The following is a 22,879-nucleotide window of genomic DNA, read 5'->3' on the forward strand; positions in this document are numbered from 1 at the left end:
AGGTCTGGATGTGTCTATCTTTCTATCTCCCTCTCCTCTCTCACTTTATAATAAAATTATGATAAAAACTAGAAAGGAGCAAAGAAGAAAGGGGGGGTAATGGCTAGCAGGAGCAGTGGAATCCTAGTGCCGGCACTGAGCCCCAGAGATAACCCTAGAGGCAGAACAAAACAAAAAAAAAAGATAAACGGAGGGGAGTAGGGTGGCAGTGCAGCGGGTCAAGCAAAGCACAAGGACCAGCCTAAGGATCCGGGTTCAAGCCCCGGGCTCCCTACCTGCAGGGGAGTCGCTTCCCAGGTGGTGAAGCAGGTCTGCACGTGTCTGTATTTCTCTCCCCCTCTGTCTTCCATCCTCTCTTCATTTCTCTCTGTCCTATTCAAAAATGACAGCAATAACAATAATAATGATAACAACAAGGACCCAGGCGGTAGCACAGTGGGTTAAGCGCAGGTGGCACAAAGCAAAGCACAAGGACTGGCATAAGGATCCTGGTTCGAGCCCCCGGCTCCCCACCTGCAGGGGAGTCGCTTCCCAGGCGGTGAAGCAGGTCTGCAGGTGTCTATCTTTCTCTCCCCCTCTCTGTCTTCCCCTCCTCTCTCCATTTCTCTCCGTCCTATTCAGCAACGACGACATCAATAACAACAACAATAAAACAACAAGGGCAACAAAAGGGAATCAATAAATGTAAACAAAAAAAAGACGCGTGTGAAGTCCCTAGTTAAGTACACGTAGCACAAAGCGCAAGGACCCTGCAAGGATCAGAGTTCGAGCCCCCGTGCCCCCCCACCTGCAGGGGAGACACTTCACAAGCAGTGAAGTAGGTCTGCAAGGGTTTCTCTTTCTCTTCCTTTCTGTCTCCTCCTTCTCTCTCAACTTCTCTCTGCCCCGTCCAACAAAATGGAAAAAATGGCCTGCCAACAACTGCTCTGAAAAGACTTTCTTCAAATGCCATTTGTGGAGAGTCTGTCTGTGCTATATCCTTCCTTCCTTCCTTCCTTCCTTCCTTCCTTCCTTCCTTCCTTCCTTCACTTACTAATTATTTTCAATAGAGGGAAATTGAGAGGAAAAGAGGGAGAGAGACAGAGAGACACTTGCAACCCTGTTTCACCTCTCCTGAAGCTTTCCCCCTGCAGGTGGGGACAGGAGGTCTGAACCCAGGTCCTTGTGCGTTGTAATGTGAGCACTGAACCAGGTGCGCCACCACCTGGCCCTGCTATTGGGTTTCATGATGACGAGTAGGAGGTGTAGACTCAAGGCCAGGAAAAATCTGTGGGAATGGCTCTCTTGTTTCAAAGTATTTCTTCTTCTGGGAGTCGGGCGGTAGTGCAAAGCACAAGGACCAGCGTAAGGATCCTGGTTCGAGCCCCCGGCTCCCCACCTGCAGGGGAGTCGCTTCAAAGGCAGTGAAGCAGGTCTGCAGGTGTCTATCTTTCTCTCCCCCTCTCTGTCTTCTCCTCCTCTCTCCATTTCTCTCTGTCCTATCCAACAATGACATCAAAGCAATAATAATAACCACAACAATGATAAAACAAGGGCAACAAAAGGGGAAAAAATGGTCTCCAGGAGCAGTGGATTCGTGGTGCAGGCAGCAAGCCCCGGCAATAACCCTGGAGGCAAAAATAATAATAATAATTTCTTCTTATTATTATTATTATTGCCACCAGGGTTATTGTAGGGCTTGATCCCTGAAGCAGAAATCCACTGCTTCCAGTGGCCAATTTTTAAAATATTTATTTATCCCCTTTTGTTGCCCTTGTGTTTTTAATTATTGTAGTTATTATTATTGTTGTTATTGCTGTCATCGTTGTTGGATAGGACAGAGAGAAATGGAGAGAGGAGGGGAAGACAGAGAGGAGGAGAGAAAGACAGACACCTGCAGACCTGCTTCACCACTTGTGAAGAGACTCCCCTGCAGGCGGGGAGCCGGGGGCTCAAACCGGGATCCTTATGCCGGTCCTTGTGCTTGGTGCCACGTGTGCTTAACCCGCTGCGCTACAGCCCGACTCCCCCCCAGTGGCCTTTTTCCCCCCTTTCTCCCCTCCCTTTATTTATAGGACTGAGTAAAATTGAGAGGGGAGGGAGACAGAGAGAGACACAGACACAGGGAAAGATTCCTGAAGTAGTTGCATCACGGCTTGTGAAGTCCCCCCCCCCGCAGGTGGGGACCGGGGGCTCTAACCCGGGTCCTTGCACTCAGCCATGTACCCCACAACGTGACCTCCTCAAATAATATTTTGTATATTGGATAGAGATGAAGTTAAGTGAGAGGCAAGGGAAAGACAGACACCGGCAGCCCTGTGTGTTCTCCACATGGTCAGCGTGTGGAGCTGTTCCCCAGCAAAAGCTTGTTCAGAATCTGTTCTCTGCATCTTTGCACAGGCTGTGGACCAAGCTCGGTGGCCGGTGGGCTGCAAGTCCTCAAAGGAGAAAGCCCATCGGACGCCCTCACCCGTGTGTCCTGGAGCCTCCCCTCCCCAGAGCCCTGCCCCACTAGGGACAGACAGACACAGGCTGGGGGTGTGGATCCACCTGCCAACACCCATGTCCAGTGGGGAAGCAATGACAGAAGCCACAACTCCCACCTTCGGCTCCCCAGAAAGAATTTGGGTCCAGGCTCCCAGAGGAATAAAGAACAGGGAAGCTTCCAATGAAGGGGATGGGACAGGGGACTCTGGTGGTTGGGATTGTACAGAATTGTAGCCCTCTTATCCCACAATCTTGTTCAGTTATTATTAAATCACTAGTAATAACATAAAAATTCTACTCCTGTTCCCAATTCCGACACCATCTCCCCAGACAAGACTTGCAGCCCACCTGCAGGTTACCTGTCGGGCTCAGGTGACAAGGACTAAAGTCACGGGCCCCTTGGAGTAGACCTAAAATAGACGTCCTGGCTTCTTCCCACAGGAAGACCCCTACTTCCATCTGCTCTGTTCCTACCTTTGGGTTCCTGGTTATTAAACACTTTGTCCTGCTTTATATCTTAATGCTTCTCAGACACCAAGTTGCAGATGCTGCCGTGACGCCAACCTGACCTCCCTGGGCAGACGCCCTCACCCGTGTGTCCTGGAGCCTCCCCTCCCCAGAGCCCTGCCCCACTAGGGACAGACACAGGCTGGGGGTGTGGAGCCACCTGCCAACACCCATGTCCAGCGGAGAAGCAATGACAGAAGCCACAACTCCCACCTTCTGCTCCCCAGAAAGAATTTGGGTCCAGGCTCCCAGAGGGGGAGACATGTCAGGGGAAGATGCCCAGAGGGCTCTGAACCTCAACTCCATCAGGACCCGGAGAGGGAAGAGGGAAAAAGGAAGGACACTCAGAAGGAGTCACAGGTGGAGGTGTGACTTAGACAGGAAGAGAAGGGGAGTCTGGTGGTAGCTCAGTGGGTTAAGCGCACGTGGCGCAAAGCGCAAGGACCGGCTTAAGGATCCTGGTTCGAGCCCCTGGCTCCCCACCTGCAGGGGAGTCGCCTCACAGGTGGTGAAGCAGGTCTGCAGGTGTCTGTCTTTCTGTCTTCCCCTCCTCTCTCCATTTCTCTCTGTCCTGTCCAACAACGATGATGACAATAATAACTACAACAATAAAACAACAAGGGCAACAAAAAGGGAATAAGTAAATAAATATTTTTTTAAAAGATTAAAAAAAAAAGGAAGAGAAGGCAGGACCAGAGAAAAAATGGGCAAAGATATATCAATCTAGATAGTTGTAGAAATAATAGTCAGCCCATGTCTGTGAGCTGGGGAGAACCACTGCAGTTTCCAGTGGAAGGGATGGGGACACAGAAGTCTGGGGGTGGGAATGGGGTGGAATTAGAGCCCTGTGAGCTTATAATTTTCTAAGTCAATCTTAAATCACTAATAAAAGAAAAAGGGGGAGGAGGAGGAGAGAGCCCACCTGAACCTTTGGTGCTGCGACTACCAATCCACCGCTCCTGGTGGCCACTTTTCCATTCTTATTGGATAGAGACAGAACTTGAGAGCACAGGAGAGAGAGAAAGAGAGAGAGAGAGAGAGAGAGAGACAGAGAGACACCCGCAGCCCTGCTTCATCACCCTTGAAGCTTCCCCCCTGCCAGTGGGGAGCCGGGTTGGCGGGGGAGCTAGAACCCAGGACCTTGCACATTGTCATGGGTGCGCTTGGCCGGGGGGCCTCGGTGTTTTGGGGAGCAAACGTGAGCGGCGTGAAGACACAGGCTTTGTTGTAAACAGCTGGAGCCGTGGCCCCTGCAGCCTGAAGATGCCCTCTCTGGGGGAGAGACAGCGTGGAGGAGGGAGCAGGCCTTGCACGCAGGGGATCCGGGTTCCACAGCGGAGCAAGACGGCAGTGGAGAGGGTGTTCGATGGGTCACGGTGGTCGCGGGGTGCCAGGCAAAGCCACGGTTCAGTGGGGTCCTCCCCAGGCCACCGCCACCTTCCCTCAGAGGGCAGGAGTGATGTAGGTCACCCCTAGGGTGGGACCTGGATGAAGATGAGAGGCTGGGCCTGGGCAGGGTGAGTGGTGGGTGGGAAGGCCTAGGGGAGGCCTGGGGTGGGGGGTTTGGGGAGGATTGCCCTGGGGGAGGGGGGCGCCTTGGAGTGGGGTTCCAGAGCTGGAGGGTGCAGGGTGGGGGTCTTGGAGCTGGTTCTGGGGGTGGGGGCTGGGTGCAGGGTGCATGGTGGGTGGTGGGGTCCTGGGGGTGGGGTCCAGGCAGTGTGGGGCATCCTGGAGGGTGCAGTGTTGGGGGGATCTTGGAGCTGGCTCTGGGCCAGGGCCTAGCTGGAGGGTGCATGGTGGGGGGTCTCGGAGAGAGGTTTGGGTGCAGGGTGGGGGGTCTTGGAGAGGGCTTTGGGTGCAGAGTAGGGGGTCTTGGAGCGGTGTTCCGGCGCTGGAGAGTACAGGATGGGGGTGTCCTGCAGCGGAGTTCCGAGGCTAGTTGGTGCAAGTTTGGGGTGTCTTGAGCCGGGTTCCAGGGCTGAAGGTGCGGGGTGGGGGTATTGGAGAGGGCTTTGGGTCAGGGTGGGGGTCTTGGAGAGAGGTTTAGGTGCAGGGTGGGGGTCTTGGAGAGAGGTTTGGGTGCAGGGTGGGGGGTCTTGGAGAGAGGTTTGGGTGCAGGGTGGGGGTCTTGGAGAGAGGTTTGGGTGCAGGTGGGGAGTCTTGGAGAGAGGTTTGGGTGCAGGGTGGGGGGTCTTGGAGAGAGGTTTGGGTGCAGGGTGGGGGTCTTGGAGAGAGGTTTGGGTGCAGGTGGGGAGTCTTGGAGAGAGGTTTGGGTGCAGGGTGGGGGTTTTGGAGAGAGGTTCGGTGCAGGGTGGGGGTGTTGGAGAGAGGTTTGGGTGCAGGGTGGGAGGTTTGGAGAGAGGTTTGAGTGCAGGGTGGGGGGTCTCGGAGAGAGGTTTGGGTGCAGGGTGGGGGTCTCGGAGAGAGGTTTGGGTGCAGGGTGGGGGGTCTTGGAGAGAGGTTGGGTGCAGGGTGGGGGTCTTGGATAGAGGTTTGGGTGCAGGGTGGGGGGTCTTGGAGAGAGGTTTGGGTGCAGGGTGGGGGGTCTTGGAGAGAGGTTTGGGTGCAGGGTGGGGGTCTTGGAGAGAGGTTTGGGTGCAGGGTGGGGTTCTGGAGAGAGGTTTGGGTGCAGGGTGGGGGTCTCGGAGAGAGGTTTGGGTGCAGGGTGGGGGGTCTTGGAGAGAGGTTGGGTGCAGGGTGGGGGTCTTGGATAGAGGTTTGGGTGCAGGGTGGGGGGTCTTGGAGAGAGGTTTGGGTGCAGGGTGGGGGTCTTTGAGAGAGGTTTGAGTGCAGGGTGGGGGGTCTGGGAGAGAGGTTTGGGTGCAGGGTGGGGGGTCTCGGAGAGAGGTTTGGGTGCAGGGTGGGGGTCTCGGAGAGAGGTTTGGGTGCAGGGTGGTGTTCTGGAGAGAGGTTGGGTGCAGGGTGGGGGTCTTGGAGAGAGGTTTGGGTGCAGGGTGGGGGTCTTGGAGAGGTTTGGGTACAGGGTGGGAGGTTTGTAGAGAGGTTTGAGTGCAGGGTGGGGGGTCTCGGAGAGAGGTTTGGGTGCAGGGTGGGGGTCTCGGAGAGATGTTTGGGTGCAGGGTGGGGGTCTCGGAGAGATGTTTGGGTGCAGGGTGGGGGGTCTTGGAGAGAGGTTTGGGTGCAGGGTGGGGGTCTTGGAGAGAGGTTTGGGTGCAGGGTGTGGGGTCTTGGAGAGAGGTTTGGGTGCAGGGTGAGGGGTCGTGGAGAGAGGTTTGGGTGCAGGGTGGGGGGTCTTGGAGAGAGGTTTGGGTGCAGGGTGGGGGGTCGTGGAGAGAGGTTTGGGTGCAGGGTGGGGGTCTTGGAGAGAGGTTTGGGTGCAGGTGGGGAGTCTTGGAGAGAGGTTTGGGTGCAGGGTGGGGGGTCTTGGAGAGATGTTTGGGTGCAGGGTGGGAGGTCTTGGAGAGAGGTTTGGGTGCAGGGTGGGGGTCTTGGAGAGAGGTTTGGGTGCAGGGTGGGGGGTCTTGGAGAGAGGTTTGGGTGCAGGGTGGGGGGTCGTGGAGAGAGGTTTGGGTGCAGGGTGGGGGGTCTTGTAGAGAGGTTTGGGTGCAGGGTAGGGGGTCTTGGAGAGAGGTTTGGGTGCAGGGTAGGGGGTCTTGGAGAGAGGTTTGGGTGCAGGGTAGGGGGTCTTGGAGAGAGGTTTGGGTGCAGGGTAGGGGGTCTTGGAGAGAGGTTTGAGTGCAGGGTGGGGGGTCTGGGAGTGAGGTTTGGGTGCAGGGTGGGGGGGTCTTGGAGAGAGGTTTGGGTGCAGGGTGGGGGGTCTTGGAGAGAGGTTTGGGTGCAGGGTGGGGGGTCTTGGAGAGAGGTTTGGGTGCAGGGTGGGGGGTCTTGGAGAGAGGTTTGGGTGCAGGCTAGGGGGTCTTGGAGATAGGTTTGAGTGCAGGGTGGGGGGTCTGGGAGAGAGGTTTGGGTGCAGGGTGGGGGGTCTTGAATAGAGGTTTGGGTGCAGGGTGGGGGGTCTTGGAGAGAGGTTTGGGTGCAGGGTGGGGGGTCTTGGAGAGAGGTTTGGGTGCAGGGTGGTGGGTCTTGGAGAGAGGTTGGGTTTAGGGTGGGGGTCTTGGATAGAGGTTTGGGTGCAGGGTGGGGGGTCTTGGAGAGAGGTTTGGGTGCAGGGTGGGGGTCTTGGAGAGAGGTTTGAGTGCAGGGTGGGGGGTCTGGGAGAGAGGTTTGGGTGCAGGGTGGGGGGTCTCGGAGAGAGGTTTGGGTGCAGGGTGGGGGTCTCGGAGAGAGGTTTGGGTGCAGGTTGGGGGGTCTCGGAGAGAGGTTTGAGTGCAGGGTGGTGGGTCTCGGAGAGAGGTTTGGGTGCAGGGTGGGGGGTCTCGGAGAGAGGTTGGGTGCAGGGTGGGGGTCTTGGATAGAGGTTTGGGTGCAGGGTGGGGGTCTCGGAGAGAGGTTTGGGTGCAGGGTGGGGGGTCTTGGAGAGAGGTTTGGGTGCAGGGTGGGGGGTCGTGGAGAGAGGTTTGAGTGCAGGGTAGGGGTCTTGGAGTAGGTTTGGGTGCAGGGTGGGGGGTCTTGGAGAGAGGTTTGGGTGCAGGGTGAGGGGTCTTGGAGAGAGGTTTGGGTGCAGGGTGGGGGGTCGTGGAGAGAGGTTTGGGTGCAGGGTGGGGGGTCTTGTAGAGAGGTTTGGGTGCAGGGTGGGGGGTCTTGGAGAGAGGTTTGGGTGCAGGGTGGGGGTCTTGGAGAGAGGTTTGAGTGCAGGGTAGGGGTCTTGGAGTAGGTTTGGGTGCTGGGTGGGGGGTCTTGGAGAGAGGTTTGGGTGCAGGGTGAGGGTCTTGGAGAGAGGTTTGAGTGCAGGGTGGGGGGTCTGGGAGAGAGGTTTGGGTGCAGGGTGGGGGGTCTCGGAGAGAGGTTTGGGTGCAGGGTGGGGGTCTCGGAGAGAGGTTTGGGTGCAGGTTGGGGGGTCTCGGAGAGAGGTTTGAGTGCAGGGTGGTGGGTCTCGGAGAGAGGTTTGGGTGCAGGGTGGGGGGTCTCGGAGAGAGGTTGGGTGCAGGGTGGGGGTCTTGGATAGAGGTTTGGGTGCAGGGTGGGGGTCTCGGAGAGAGGTTTGGGTGCAGGGTGGGGGGTCTTGGAGAGAGGTTTGGGTGCAGGGTGGGGGGTCGTGGAGAGAGGTTTGAGTGCAGGGTAGGGGTCTTGGAGTAGGTTTGGGTGCAGGGTGGGGGGTCTTGGAGAGAGGTTTGGGTGCAGGGTGAGGGGTCTTGGAGAGAGGTTTGGGTGCAGGGTGGGGGGTCGTGGAGAGAGGTTTGGGTGCAGGGTGGGGGGTCTTGTAGAGAGGTTTGGGTGCAGGGTGGGGGGTCTTGGAGAGAGGTTTGGGTGCAGGGTGGGGGTCTTGGAGAGAGGTTTGAGTGCAGGGTAGGGGTCTTGGAGTAGGTTTGGGTGCTGGGTGGGGGGTCTTGGAGAGAGGTTTGGGTGCAGGGTGAGGGTCTTGGAGAGAGGTTTGAGTGCAGGGTGGGGGGTCTGGGAGAGAGGTTTGGGTGCAGGGTGGGGGGTCTCGGAGAGAGGTTTGGGTGCAGGGTGGGGGTCTCGGAGAGAGGTTTGGGTGCAGGTTGGGGGGTCTCGGAGAGAGGTTTGAGTGCAGGGTGGTGGGTCTCGGAGAGAGGTTTGGGTGCAGGGTGGGGGGTCTCGGAGAGAGGTTGGGTGCAGGGTGGGGGTCTTGGATAGAGGTTTGGGTGCAGGGTGGGGGTCTCGGAGAGAGGTTTGGGTGCAGGGTGGGGGGTCTTGGAGAGAGGTTTGGGTGCAGGGTGGGGGGTCGTGGAGAGAGGTTTGAGTGCAGGGTAGGGGTCTTGGAGTAGGTTTGGGTGCAGGGTGGGGGGTCTTGGAGAGAGGTTTGGGTGCAGGGTGAGGGGTCTTGGAGAGAGGTTTGGGTGCAGGTGGGGAGTCTTGGAGAGAGGTTTGGGTGCAGGGTGGGGGGTCTTGTAGAGAGGTTTGGGTGCAGGGTGGGGGGTCTTGTAGAGAGGTTTGGGTGCAGGGTGGGGGTCTTGGAGAGAGGTTTGGGTGCAGGGTGGGGGTCTTGGAGAGAGGTTTGGGTGCAGGGTGGGGGTCTTGGAGTGAGGTTTGGGTGCAGGTTGGGGTTTCTTGGAGAGAGGTTTGGGTGCAGAGTAGTTGGTCTTGGAGCTGGGTTCCGGCGCTGGAGGGTGCTGGGTGGGGGTGTCCTGCAGCGGAGTTCCGAGGCTGGAGGGTGCATGTTTGGGGTGTCTTGAGCGGGGTTCCAGGGCTGAAGGTGCGGGGTGGGGGTGTCCTGCAGCGGGTTCCGGGGCGGGGGCTGTGTGCAGGGTGCAGGCCGGGGGCGTCTTGGCTGGGTTCCGGGGGCGGGGGCTGGGCGGTGGGCCTGCCCTCCGTGGCGTCAGCCGAGCGGCCAATGCGCGGGCGGGTCCCGCCCCCGGGCGGTGCTCGGTGCAGGCGGTGCGGGCGGTGCGGGCGGTGCAGGCGGTGCAGGGCGCGCGGGGCGCGGGGCGGCGGGATGCGGGCGGCGCGGGGCGCGCGGGGCCTGGCGCTGGCTGGGGCGCTGCTGGGCGCGGCGGGGGCGGCGGGGGCTTTGGGGGCGCGGCGGCGGGACGAGGTGCGGGCCGCGGGGAGTTTGCACCGGGCGCGCTGTGCGGCGCGCTGCCTCAGTCTGCAGCTCACGCGCGTGGCCGCCGTGCTCCAGCACCTCCAGGTACGCGGGCCGGGTGGGCGGCGGGTGTGCACGGGGGGCTGTGCAGGGGACATCGGGGGGCTGTGCAGGGGACCTCGGGGGGCTGTGCAGGGGACCTCGGGGGGCTGTGCAGGGGACCTCGGGGGGCTGTGCATTGGGACCTCGGGGGGCTGTGCATTGGGACCTCGGGGGGCTGTGCACGGGACCTCAGGGGGGCTGTGCATTGGGACCTCAGGGGGGCTGTGCACGGGACCTCAGGGGGCTGTGCACGGGACCTCAGGGGCTGTGCACGGGACCTCAGGGGGCTGTGCAGGGGACCTCGGGGGGCTGTGCAGGGGACCTCGGGGGGGCTGTGCATTGGGACCTCAGGGGGCTGTGCACGGGAACCTCATTGGGGTTGTGCACGGGGATCCCCGGGGGGCTGTGCATTGGGACCTCAGGGGGGCTGTGCAGGGGACCTCAGGGGGGCTGTGCAGGGGACCTCAGGGGCTGTGCATGGGGATCCCCGGGGGGCTGTGCAGGGGACCTCAGGGGGGCTGTGCACGGGGGACCCCCAGAGGGGGCTGTGCACGGGGACCTCAGGGCATGGCTGCTGTGACAGGGGGACCCCTTGGACTTGTGCACTGGGACCCTGGGGGCTGTGCGGGGGACTTGGGGGGGAGGCTGTGTACAGGGACCTCAGGTGGGGCTGTGCAGGGGCATCTCTGGGGGAAACTGTGCACGGGGACTGGGGGAGCTGTGCTGGGGGACCCCTGGGGGCTGTGCACAGGGACTGTGCTCTGTACCTGGGATGCCTACCGGCTAGGGTTGGGCAGGGTCGCTCAGTGATCCCCAGGGAACCAGGGGAGCAGGGACTCTACTCTGTGAGACCACCCTCTGGTCCTGGGCTCCATCTGCCCCCAGGTCCTGGGTCCCATCCACCCTCAAGCCCTGGGCCCCGTCCACCCTCAAGCCATGGGCCCTGTCCACCCTCTGGTCCTGGGCCCCGTCCACCCTCTGGTCCTGGGCCCCATCCACCCTCTGGTCCTGGGCCCCGTCCACCCTCTGGTCCTGGGTCCCGTCCACCCTCTGGTCCTGGGTCCCGTCCACCCTCAAGCCCTGGGCCCCGTCCACCTCCAGGTCCCTGCCTGGATCCCTGCCTGGCTCTCTGGGAACCACCCCTCCCAGGGTCCCAGCCTGTGTCCTGCAGACCCTGCCCCACACCCAGGGGTGAGATTTCCCTGCTCTGCCATGGGGTTCATGCATTGGCCCCAGGGTGGGGGTGGACTCACTAGCCTCTTTGGGGTGACTGTCTTACTTCTCCACATTCACTTGGTGCCCTGGGGAGACCCCAGCAAGAGTGTCCCAGTTGGGGCGGTCCCCCGGGTCTCAGAGGGAGACAGGAGAGTGTGTGTGTTCCTCCCTCAGGCCCAGTGCTGTCTGCAGATCCAGGCAGGTGTGTGGAGGGTGTCAGGTCAGTGCTGAAAAGGGCCTCAGCAGGCCTGTGTTCTGTTCCCTCTGGGTCCCGATAAGCGGGAGCCCTGGGTGCTGGTGCTGGGTACCCCGGTGAGTGCCTGGGAGCTGGGTGGGAGGAGGTGGGGGATGTCCTTGTTTCCCATGGGTGCCTGGCAGGCTTGGGGAAGGGCGTGAAACAGGGTGGGATCTGAGAGGGGATGGGGCCCAGGGCCTGGCGGTGGACGGGGCCTAGGGCCTGAGAGTGGACGGGGCCCAGGAAGGAACTGAGGTGGATGGAGGCCAGGACCTGGGGTTGGACGGGGCCCAGGAACTGGGGATGGACGGAGCCCAGAGGTGGACAGAGCCCAGGAGCTGAGGTTGGACAAGGCCCAGGACCTGAGGGTGGACGGAGCCCAGGATCTGAGGGTGGATGGAGCCCAGGGCCTGAGGGTGGATGGAGCCCAGGGCCTGAGAGTGAATGGAGCCCAGAACCTGAGGGTGGACGGGGCCCAGGAACTGAGGTGGTTGGAGGCCAGAGGTGGACAGAGCCCAGGAGCTGAGGTTGGACAAGGCCCAGGACCTGAGGGTGGATGGAGCCCAGGATCTGAGGATGGACGGAGCCCAGGATCTGAGGGTGGATGGAGCCCAGGGCCTGAGGGTGGATGGAGCCCAGGGCCTGAGAGTGAATGGAGCCCAGGACCTGAGGGTGGATGAGGTCCAGGACCAGAGGGTGGACGGAACCCAGGACCTGAGAGTAGATGGGGCCCAGGGCCTGAGGTTGGACAGAGCCCAGAGCCTGAGGGTGGATGAAGCCCAGGACCTGAGGGTGAATGGAGCCCAGGGCCTGGAGTGGACGGGGCCCAGGGCTTGGGGGTGGACGGAGCCCAGGACCTGAGGGTGAACGGAGCCCAGGACCTGGAGTGGACGGGGCCCAGGGCTTGGGGGTGGACGGAACCCAGGGCCTGAGGGTGGATGTGGCCCAGGACCTGAGGGTGGACGGAGCCCAGGGCCTGAGGGTAGACCGGGTCCAGGACCTGAGGGTGGATGGGGCCCAGGACCTGAGGGTAGACCGGGTCCAGGACCTGAGGGTGGACGGGGCCCAGGGCTTGGGAGTGGATAGAGCCCAGGACCCGAGGGTGAACAGAGCCTAGCACCTGAGGGTGGACGGGGTCCAGGACCTGAGGGTGGACATGGCCCATGGCCTGGGGATGGATGGGGCCCAGGACCAGAGGGTGGATGGGTCCCATGGCCTGGAGGTAGAAGGGGTCCAGGAACTGGGGTGGACAGGGCCCAGGACCTAAGGGTGGACGGGCACAGGGCCTGAGGGTGGACGGAGCCCAGGACCTGAGGGTGGACATGGCCCATGGCCTGGGAATGGACGGGGCCCAGGACCAGAGGGTGGATGGGGCCCATGGCCTGGGGGTGGAAGAGGTCCAGGAACTGGGGTGGACAGGGCCCAGGGCCTGAGGGTGGATGGGGCCCTAGACCAGAGGGTGGACAAGGCCCAGGGCCTGGGGGTGGACGGAGCCCAGGACCTGAGGGTGGACGGGGTCCAGGGCCTGAGGGGTGGATGGGGCCCAGGGCCTGTGAGTGGACAGGGGCCCAAGGCCTGGGGGTGGATGTTGCCCAGACCTGGGGGTGGACAGGGCCCTGAGAGCAGTCGGAGCCCAGGTGCTGAGGTTGGACTAGGCCCAGGATCTGAGGATGGACGGGGCCCATGGCCTTGGGATGGACGGAGCCCAGGTCCTGGGGGTGGACGGGGCCCTGAGAATTGATAGAGCCCAAGACCTGAGAGTGGGTGAGGCCCAGGGCCGGTGGACAGCAGCCATTCTCCGAGGGTGGTTTAGTCCAGGCCAGGAGCCAGAGGCTCCAGGTACCCTGTTGAGGCCGACAGTGCTGTGTGTGTGTTGTGGTGTCTGTGTGGGGGGGTGTGTGTTGTGGTGTGTGTGTGTGGGGTCTCCCCTTTTTCTCCGTGAGCCCTGACTTTGCCTGGCTCCCCGGAGGGCCCTGCGTTTCTTGCCAGGTGGAGCCTGGAAGATCTGGCTTGTGGCGGGCGCTGAACTCAGATCTGCCGTGTGTCTCTCTCCCTCTCCATCCCTCTGTCTCCGCTACTCTGCTCGTTCTGAGTTTCCTGCGGTCCAGGAGGAGCACAGGCCTTGTGTGTTGGGGGCCCTGGGTTCGAGACCCAGCCCATCTGGGGAAGGCTCCCCCCAAGCCCCTCAGGAATGGTAGATGCCCAGATCTGAATCCTAGGGTTCTTTCTTTCTTTTTTTAAAATTTATTTATTTACTTTCCCTTTTGTTGCCGTTGTTTTTTATTATTGTTGTTGTTGTCGTTATTGATGTCGTCGTTGTTGGATAGGACAGAGAGAAATGGAGAGAGGAGGGGAAGACAGAGAGGGGGGAGAGAAAGACAGACACCTGCAGACCTGCTTCACCGCCTGGGAAGCGACTCCCCTGCAGGTGGGGAGCCAGGGGCTCGAACCCGGAGCCTTAGGCCGGTCTGTGAGCTTAACCCATTGCACTACCACCCGACTCCCTTCACGGCTCTTTCTATCCCCTCCTCTCTTTCTCTCCCTCTCTGTCCCCCTCTCTCTCTCCCTCTCTGTCCCCCTCTCTCTCTCCCTCTCTGTCTCCCTTTCTCTCTCCCTCTCTGTCTCCCTTTCTCTCTCCCTCTCTGTCTCCCTTTCTCTCTCCCTCTCTGTCCCCCTTTCTCTCTCCCTCTCTGTCCCCCTCTCTCTCTCCCTCTCTGTCTCCCTTTCTCTCTCCCTCTCTGTCCCCCTTTCTCTCTCCCTCTCTGTCTCCCTTTCTCTCTCCCTCTCTGTCCCCCTCTCTCTCTCCCTCTCTGTCTCCCTTTCTCTCTCCCTCTCTGTCCCCCTTTCTCTCTCCTCTCTGTCCCCCTTTCTCTCTCCCTCTCTGTCTCCCTTTCTCTCTCCCTCTCTGTCTCCCTTTCTCTCTCCCTCTCTGTCTCCCTTTCTCTCTCCCTCTCTGTCTCCCTTTCTCTCTCCCTCTCTGTCTCCCTTTCTCTCTCCCTCTCTGTCTCCCTTTCTCTCTCCCTCTCTGTCCCCCTTTCTCTCTCCCTCTCTGTCTCCCTTTCTCTCTCCCTCTCTGTCTCCCTTTCTCTCTCCCTCTCTGTCTCCCTTTCTCTCTCCCTCTCTGTCTCCCTTTCTCTCTCCCTCTCTGTCCCCCTTTCTCTCTCCCTCTCTGTCCCCCTCTCTCTCTCCCTCTCTGTCCCCCTTTCTCTCTCCCTCTCTGTCTCCCTTTCTCTCTCCCTCTCTGTCTCCCTTTCTCTCTCCCTCTCTGTCTCCCTCTCTCCTCCTGTTTCCCCCTCCCTCTCCTTTCTCCCTCCCTTTCTCTCTTGCTCTCTCTTCCCCTCTTCCTCTATCTCCCTCTCTCCCTTCCTCCCTCTTTCCATCTCTCCCCCTCGATCTCCCCCTTTCTTTCTCTCTTCCCCTCCCTCTCCCTCCTTCTCTTCCTCCCTGTCTCTCCCTCTCTCATGCTCTCTTCCCCTCTCTCTCCCTCCTTCCCTTCCTCCCTCTGTCTTTCCCTCACTCTCCCTCTCTCACCTTTCTCTCCCTTCTCTCTCTCTCTCTCTCTCCCTTTCTCTCTCTCTCTCTCCCTCTGTTTTCCCGTTCCCTTTCTCTTTCCCTCTCTCCCAGATCCTCACTGAACAGCCATGTCTCTGTCCCTGCTTGGCTTCCCCTATAGCCTTATCCTCTTTGGGGAGCAAAAAGGCCTCTCTCTTCCCTTCCTGTCCAGTCTCATCTCTTTCCTTCTCTCCCCTTCCCCTTCCCCTTCCCCTTCCCCTTTCCCTTCCCTTCCCTTCCCTTCCCTTCCTTCCCTTCCTCTCTCCTTGTGTCTCTCTCCCTCCCCTTCTCTCTCTCCCTCTCCTTCTCTCTCTCTCCCTCTCCTTCTCTCTCTCTCTCCCCTTAATCAATGGCTGCCCCTCTGCCCCATCCGGGCTTCAGGCAGCGTCTCTGTTGACTGAGACTCCCGACATCCCCCTGTAACCCTGGGGGAGGGGACACTCTCCCTGTGACCACTGGCAGCTCTCACACCACCTGCCCCTGGGCTCCAGTGCGTCCGTCCATCTGGAAGGGGGGGGCACGGGGGCTTAGGAAGGGCCCGGCCCCTGCTGCCTGGACTGTGCACAGCCCGGTTCGAGCCCCCGGCTCCCCACCTGCAGGGGAGTCGCTTCAAAGGTGGCAAAGCAGGTCTGCAGGTGTCTGTCTTTCTCTCCCCCTCTCTGTCTTCCCCTCCTCTCTCCATGTCTCTCTGTCCTATCCAACAACGATGACATCAGCAACAACAACAATAACTACAACAATAAAAAAAATTAGGTTTAAAAAAAAAGAAAGAGGGGGGTCGGGCGGTGGCGCAGCGGGTTAAGCGCATGTGGCACAAAGCGCAGGGACCGATGTAAGGATCCCGGTTCGAGCCCCCGGCTCCCCACCGGCAGGGGAGTCGCTTCACAGGCGGTAAAGCAGGTCTGCAGGTGTCTGTCTTTCTGTCCCCCTCTCTGTCTTCCCCTCCTTTCTCCATGTCTCTCTGTCCTGTCCAACAATGAACAACATCAACAACAACAATAATAATAACCACAACGAGGCTACAACAACAAGGACAACAAAAGGGGGAGAAATGGCCTCCAGGAGCAGTGGCTTCATGGTGCAGGCACCGGGCCCAGCAATAACCCTGGAGGGAAAAGAAAAAAAAGAAAGAAAAACGGGGAGGGAGGGAGGGACATCGGTGCGTTGGGTCACTGGAGACCAGGGGCGGTGGGTGAGGGTGACAGCTCCCATGACACCCTCTCTCCGCCTTTCACTGGCCGTTCCCTCTCACAGAAGGCGGCCGGCCGCGTGGGCCTCAGTTTACCCGTCTGCAAAGCGCATGGAGCCCACAGAGGCACGAGGGGAGGCGAGAGCCTGCAGCCTCTCCCCGCCTGGTGGGCACGGCTGGCTCCCCGGCGCTCAGGTCCAGGCCCGCCCTGCACAGGTGGCCTTTTCTGTCCCACGGGCGCCCTGGCCAGCACCCTCCCCCCGTCCGCCCGTCCGCCCGTGTCCCCGTCTGTCTGATGCTGGACCAGCACCGTTTCACGGCAAATCTTTTCCAGAAAGGGCCCAGGGCTGGGGACTTTGGGGGGGGGCCCGGCATGGGTGCAGGGGTGCGGTGAGGGGTGCAGAGGAATTGGGTGTCTAACCCGGGTGCTGGAGCAGGGCTCTCTCTGTCCGTCTCACAGACTCGCCGGGACAGCCCCACAATGGAGGTGTGTGTGTGTGTGAGAGAGAGAGAGAGAGGGGGCTACCAGGGTGCAGTGGCTTCAGGGCCTGAGGGGTGTCTGTCCCTGGAGCAGTCTGTCCTCCCCCACCCCCCTGTGATGCAGGGAAGTGGCTCCTGCAGTGTGTCTGACCCAGACGAGGGAGCCAGGGGGGCAGCTGGGTGTGGGTATCTGTGTCTGTCTTGTATGTCTTTGTGTCTGTCTGTCTCTGTGTGTTTGCCTGTCTGTTTTTTTTTGTGTGTGTCTGTCTCTGTGTTTTGTGTGTCTCTGTTTTGTGTGTCTCTGTCTCTGTGTGTCTGCTTTGTGTCTGTCTGGTTTTTTGTGTGTGTGTGTGTCCATTTGTCTCTGTGTCTGCATTTGTGTGTCTCTGCATGTCTCTGTGTGTGTGTCTCTCTCTGTGTCTGTGTGTCTCTGTGTCTGTGTCTGTCTCTGTTTTGTGTGTCTGTGTCTGTCTGTGTCTGTCTCTGTTTTGTGTTTCTGTTTTGTGTGTTTGTCTCTGTGTGCCTGTTTTGTGTGTGTGTCTCTGTGTGTGTCTCTTTGTCTCTGTGTCTGCGTTTGTGTGTGTCTCTGCGTGTCTCTCTGTGTGTCTGTGTTTGTGTGTCTGTGTGTCTCTCTGTGTTTGTGTGTCTCTGTGTGTCTGTCTCTGTTTTGTGTGTCTCTGTCTCTGTGTGTCTGCTTTGTGTCTGTTTTTGTGTGTGTGTGTCTGTGTGTCCGTTTGTCTGTGTCTGCGTTTGTGTGTGTCTCTGCATGTCTTTCTGTGTGTCTGTGTCTCTCTGTGTTTGTGTGTCTGTCTCTGTTTTGTGTTTCTGTTTTGTGTTTGTCTCTGTGTGTCTGCTTTGTGTCTGTCTGTTTTTTGTGTGTGTGTGTCTATGTATGTCCGTTTGTCTCTGTGTCTGCGTTTGTGTGTGTCTCTCTGTGTGTCTGTGTGTCTGTGTGTGTCTCTATGTGTGTCTGTGTATGTCTGTCTCTGTTTTGTGTGTCTGTGTGTGTCTGTCTCTGTTTTGTGTGTCCATGTCTCCGTGTGTCTGTCTGTTTTGTGAGTCTGTGTGTCTTTTTAGTGTGTCTGTGGGTGTCTGCTTTGTGTGTCTGAGTATCTGTTTTGTGAGTCTGTGTGTCTCTGTTTTGTGTATCTGTGTGTGTCTCTGTCTCTTTGTGTGTGTGTCTCTGTTCTGTGTGTCTCTGTCTCTGTGTGTCTGCTTTGTGTCTGTCTGTTTTGTGTGTGTGTCTATGTGTGTCCGTTTGTCTCTGTGTCTGCGTTGGTGTGTGTCTCTGCTTGTCTCTCTGTGTCTGTGTGTCTCTCTGTGTTTGTGTGTCTGTGTGTCTCTGAGTGTCTCTCTGTTTTTGTGTGTCTTTGTGACTGTCTCTGTGTGTCTGTGTGTCTCTCTGTGTTTGTGTGTGTGTCTCTGTTTTGTGTGTCTGTGTGTGTGTTCATGTCTCAGTGTGTCTGTCTGTTTTGTGTGTCTGTGTGTCTTTTTAGTGTGTCTGTGGGTATCTGCTTTGTGTGTCTGTTTTGTGTGTCTGTGTGTGTCTCTGTTTTGTGTATCTGTGTGTGTTTGTCTCTGTCTCTTTGTGTGTGTTTGTGTGTCTGTCTGCTTTGTGTGTCTCCTGTGTCTGTCTCTGTGTGATTGTCTCTGTGTCTGTGTGTCTGTACCTGTGTCTTTGTGTCTGTCTCTCAGTCTGCCCATGGGGAGTCTCTGGCAGGGTGGGGTGGGGGCCTGAAGCCACAGCTCCCAGGGGACGGGCTACTGGGACGCTCGTTCTAATGAGGCGCACGGCGGGCAGGACGGGGAAGAGGGGAGGCAGGCATGACCAGGGCGCAGTGTGACCGTGGTCGGGCTTGGACTGGGTCAGCTCGGATGGGGAGGGCCGTGGTTTTGTTGTTGTTATTGGTACCAGGGCTTTCTCTGCAGCCTGGCACCTGCACGCCCCCACCGTTCGTTCCCAGTGCTGGCACTCCCGTGGAGTGGATCCAGCCAGGAGATAAGTCACCGACCCTCCCTCCCTGGCTCTGAGGGGCCCAGAGATCAGAAAAGAGAACTCGGGGAGTATTCTGGTACAAACACTCATTTATTGGAAGGTGGGTTTGGGTTGATAAAGAAAGTTAAACAAAGAACAAAAGACATCAGAATTCACAGGTTTCTTAAAGGTCAGTTTGCCTGTATGGTAGGGGGTTGGTATGACAAGAGTTGATGAGTTACGTAAAGGTCAAAACAATTAGTCGCCTGATGCTGGTATTTTAATGATCCAAAGGCATTTGAGAGAAGAATAAGGGTTAAACCAGTAAGGTGAGATAGAGAAGGAAGAACAAGGCTTGATGTAAATTAAGGTCATCAATTTTCTGCTCTTTTTTCTTTTTTTAATATTTATTTTTATTTATACCCTTTTGTTGCCCTTATTGTTTTATTGTTGTAGTTATTATTGTTGTCGTCGTTGCTGGATAGGACAGAGAGAAATGGAGAGAGGAGGGGAAGACAGAGAGGGAGAGAGAAAGACACCTGCAGACCTGCTTCACCGCCTGTGAAGTGACTCCCCTGCAGGTGGGGAGCCGGGGATTCGAACCGGGATCCTTCCGCCACGTGCGCTTAACCCGCTGCGCTACCACCCGACTCCCCAATCTTCTGGTCTTTTTTGCGTGAGATCGGGACTCGAACTTCTGGACATAAGATCTGGGGGCTCGTCCGGGCATCAGGAAATAAGATTTTGGGGGGCTTTTCACTGTCCGGTGTTAGGAGTGTGTGATAGTGTGTGTTCTCCTTTGTGATCAAAAGGTGAAGTGGATGTGTGAACTTTGAGTGAGTGAATCTTAAAGCAGGTAGCCATTTGGCCTGTTACTAGCAGGGGGAACTAAAAGGCCTGTAGGCTTTCCGTGAGCTTGAGAGACTAACAAGGAGAAACTGAGTCTGGGAGACTTTTCCCTCTTGGCTCATCTCTATGAAGAGAGAGGCTAATAGGTGGAGTGTCTTTCCAGACCTCCATCGGAGGATGGGGGGATCTTCTCTATGCTCTAGCAAGCTTTCACATAGTCCCACATCCCAGCATGCTTTTCAAGTGTGTGCAGGGGTGTGTGGGGGGGAGCATCCGCCCTGTGGGTGGGGCCAGGGGCCTTGAACCCGGTCCTTGCACGTGGCGTGAGCTCAGTCAGATGCACTGCTATCTGAACTCCCAAGATTTAGTTGTTTGTTTCACGGGGCCAGGAGGCATCGAGAGGGGAGGAGGAGACAGAGAGGGAGAGAGACAGAGAGATACCTGCAGCCCTGCCCCACCGTTTCTGAAGCTGCCCCCCCTGCAGGTGGGGACCAGGGACTCGAACCCAGGTTCCCTGAGCACTGTCACTGGTATTCAATCAGATACGACACTGCCTGGCCCTCATTATTTATTATTATTATTTTCTTTAAAGCGTCATATTTTTTATTTTTATTTATTTATTCCCTTTTGTTGCCCTTGTTGTTTTATTGTTGTAGTTGTTATTGTTGTTGTTATTGATGTTGTCATTGTTGGATAGGACAGAGAGAAATGGAGAGAGAGGAGGGGAAGAGAGAGAGGGGGGAGAGAAAGACAGACACCTGCAGACCTGCTTCACCACCTGTGAGGCGACTCCCCTGCAGGTGGGGAGCCGGGGGCTCGAAATGGGATCCTTATGCCGGTCCTTGGGCTTTGTGCCACCTGCGCTTAACCCCCTGCGCTACCGCCCGACTCCCGATTATTTATTTTAACTTGATAAGACAGAGAAATTAAGGGAGGAGGGGGAGATGGAGATGAGGAGAGACAGACCCCTAGGCCCTGCCTCAGTGTTTGAGAAGCTTCCCCTGCAGGTGGGCTAGAATGGCCGTCTTTTTTTTCTTTTCTTTTGATATCTCATCTCTTTTTTATTTTGATAGACAGAAAAATTGAGAGGAGCGCCTGATGGAGCACACATGCTAAAGATCTGGGTTCGAGCCCCTCGGCTCCACCTTCGGGGGGGATGCTTCGAGAGGGGAGATAGAAACAGACCCCTGCAGCCACCGCACATGAAGCTTTCCCCCCTGAAGGAGGGGCCCAGGGGCTCGAACCCAGATCCTTGTGTCTGGGAACAGGTGCACTCAGCCAGGTGAGCTAACACCTGGCCCCTAAATTGACCTTTTTAAAACATTTCTAAGGGGTGGGAGACAGCATCATGGTTCTGCACACAGACTCTCCTGCCTGAGGCTCTGAGGCCCCAGGTTCCAACCCAGCACCCTCAGCAGCCAGGGCTCAGCAGAGCTCTGGGAAATAATAATAATAGTAATAATAATAATAATGGTTCTGCAAACTCTCCTGCCTGAGGCTCTGAAGCACCAGGTTCCAACCCCAGCACCCTCAGCAGCCAGGGCTCAGCAGGGCTCTTGGGAAATAATAATAATATAATAATAATAATAATAATAATAATAATAATAATAATAATAATGGATCTGCACAGACTCCTGCCTGAGGCTCTGAGGTCCCAGGTTCCATCCCCAGCACCACCAGCAGCCAGAACTCAGCAAGACTGGGGAAATAATAATAATAATAATTATTATTATAATTCTGCAAACAGACTTTCCTGCCTGAGGCTCTAAGGACCCAGGTTCATCACCAGCAGCCGGGGCTCAGCAGGGCTCTGGAGAATAATAACAGTAACAATAATAATAATAATGGCTTTTCAAACAGACTCTCCTGCTTGAGGCTCTGAGGCCCCAGGTTTCCATCCCCAGCACCACCAGCAGCCAGAGCTCAGCAAGGCTCTGGGGAAATAATAATAATAGTAATAATAATAATGGTTCTGCACACAGACTCTCTTGCCTGAGCCTCTGGGGCCCCAGGTTCCATCCCCAGCACCACCAGCAGCCAGAGCTCAGCAAGGCTCTAGGGAAATAATAATAATAGTAATAATAATAATGGTTCTGCACACAGACTCTCTTGCCTGAGCCTCTGGGGCCCCAGGTTCCATCCCCAGCACCACCAGCAGCCAGAGCTCAGCAAGGCTCTGGGGAAATAATAATAATAATAATAATTCTGCAAATTATTATTAGACTCTCCTACCTGAGCCTCTGAGGCCCCAGGTTCCATCCGCAGCACCACCAGCAGCCAGAGCTCCGCAAGGATCTGGGGAAATAATAATAATAATAATAATAATAATAATAATGGTTCTGCACACAGACTCTCCTGCCTGAGGCTCTGAGGCCCCAGGTTCCATCCGCAGCACCACCAGCAGCCAGAGCTCCGCAAGGATCTGGGGAAATAATAATAATAATAATAATAATGGTTCTGCACACAGACTCTCCTGCCTGAGGCTCTGAGGCCCCAGGTTCCATCGCCAGCACCAGCATAGCCAGGGCTCAGCAGGGCTCTGGGGAAATTAAAGATAAAAACAGTAGCTCCATGATTTTGTGAGGGTGCCTCCCCGTGGCGGCAGGTAACCTGAAGTGGAACCCTGGTGAGGTCTCAGAGCTGAGTTCTCTGAACTCATTGTTCTTTGTGGAGTCTTGAGTTGCTTTGTTCGTTTTTTTTCCCTTCTGCGTCCTGCTGAGTTCGTGTCTAAAACATCCTACAATTAAGGGAAAACCCAGGAAGCTTCCTCCGCTTGGCTTCGAGTTAATGACACTAAAGTCACAGTCTTGGCTGCTTGTTAAACTTCCAGGGACTTGGTGGTGTAATTACAAGACACGTCTCCTGCATGGCTCTCAAAACCTCTTTATTTTATTGTTCCCTCTTGCGCCTGGATGGTGATTTTTAATTCTCGGGGATCTTGAAGTAGCGCCAACAGACATGTTTTTAGAAGAAAGGTGGCAGTCGGGCGGTAGCGCAGCGGGTTAAGCGCAGGTGGCGCAAAGCTCAAGGACCGGCATAAGGATTCCCGGTTCGAACCCCGGCTCCCCACCTGCAGGGAGTCACTTCACAGGCGGTGAAGCAGGTCTGCAGGTGTCTATCTTTCTCTCCCCCTCTCTGTCTTCCCCTCCTCTCTCCATTTCTCTCTGTCCTATCCAACAACGACAACAACAATAATAACTACAACAATAAAACAACAAGGGCAACAAAAGGGAATAAATAAATAAAATAAAAAATATATATAAAAAAAAAAAAAAGAAGAAAGGTGGAGATTTTTTCCTTCCGGCTGCTGGGTGCATGGTGTCACATCCAAGTGGCTGTTCTAAGTGTCTTGTCTTTGCCGAGTGTCCCTAAGGGACCGTTTCACCATGGAGTGCCGTTGTCCTGTGGCTGGAGGAGCTGGGGACCTGAAACGGGGCTTCTTTCTGGCCCAGCTGGGTCACCCCAGCGAGATGATACAGAGATGCTTAGCCTGAGTCCTGCGTGACTTCAGCTGGGGGACTTCCTCCATGTGGGGGACTCTCCACCCTGAGATCCCACAGGAGGGAGAGAAAGAGACAGAGAGAGACCCCTAAAGCTCGTGAAGCTTCCCCCCTCGTAGGTGGGGACCAGGGGCTCGAACCCGGGTCCTTGTGCCTGGGAACAGGTGTCCTCAGCCAGGTGAGCCCCACCTGGCTCCTTCTACCCTATTCTAGACTGTTCACCTGATTCTATTCTATTCTAGCA

At 57.3% G+C, this 22,879-nt stretch overlaps 1 protein-coding gene across 1 annotated transcript in view; it reads left to right on the forward strand.

Annotated features, from left to right (window-relative positions):
* Positions 1-2,310: 2,310 nt before the first annotated feature.
* ANOS1 (anosmin 1) overlaps positions 2,311-22,879 on the forward strand; it is a 53,664-nt gene continuing 33,095 nt past the window's right edge. The window contains exons 1-2 of the mRNA XM_060182694.1: positions 2,311-2,451; positions 9,388-9,643. Of these exons, the coding sequence (XP_060038677.1) occupies positions 2,311-2,451; positions 9,388-9,643 (397 nt within the window). The remainder of the gene's footprint in view (positions 2,452-9,387; positions 9,644-22,879) is intronic.

This window comes from Erinaceus europaeus, chromosome X (assembly GCF_950295315.1).
Source record: "Erinaceus europaeus chromosome X, mEriEur2.1, whole genome shotgun sequence".
Classification (NCBI taxonomy): domain Eukaryota; kingdom Metazoa; phylum Chordata; class Mammalia; order Eulipotyphla; family Erinaceidae; genus Erinaceus; species Erinaceus europaeus.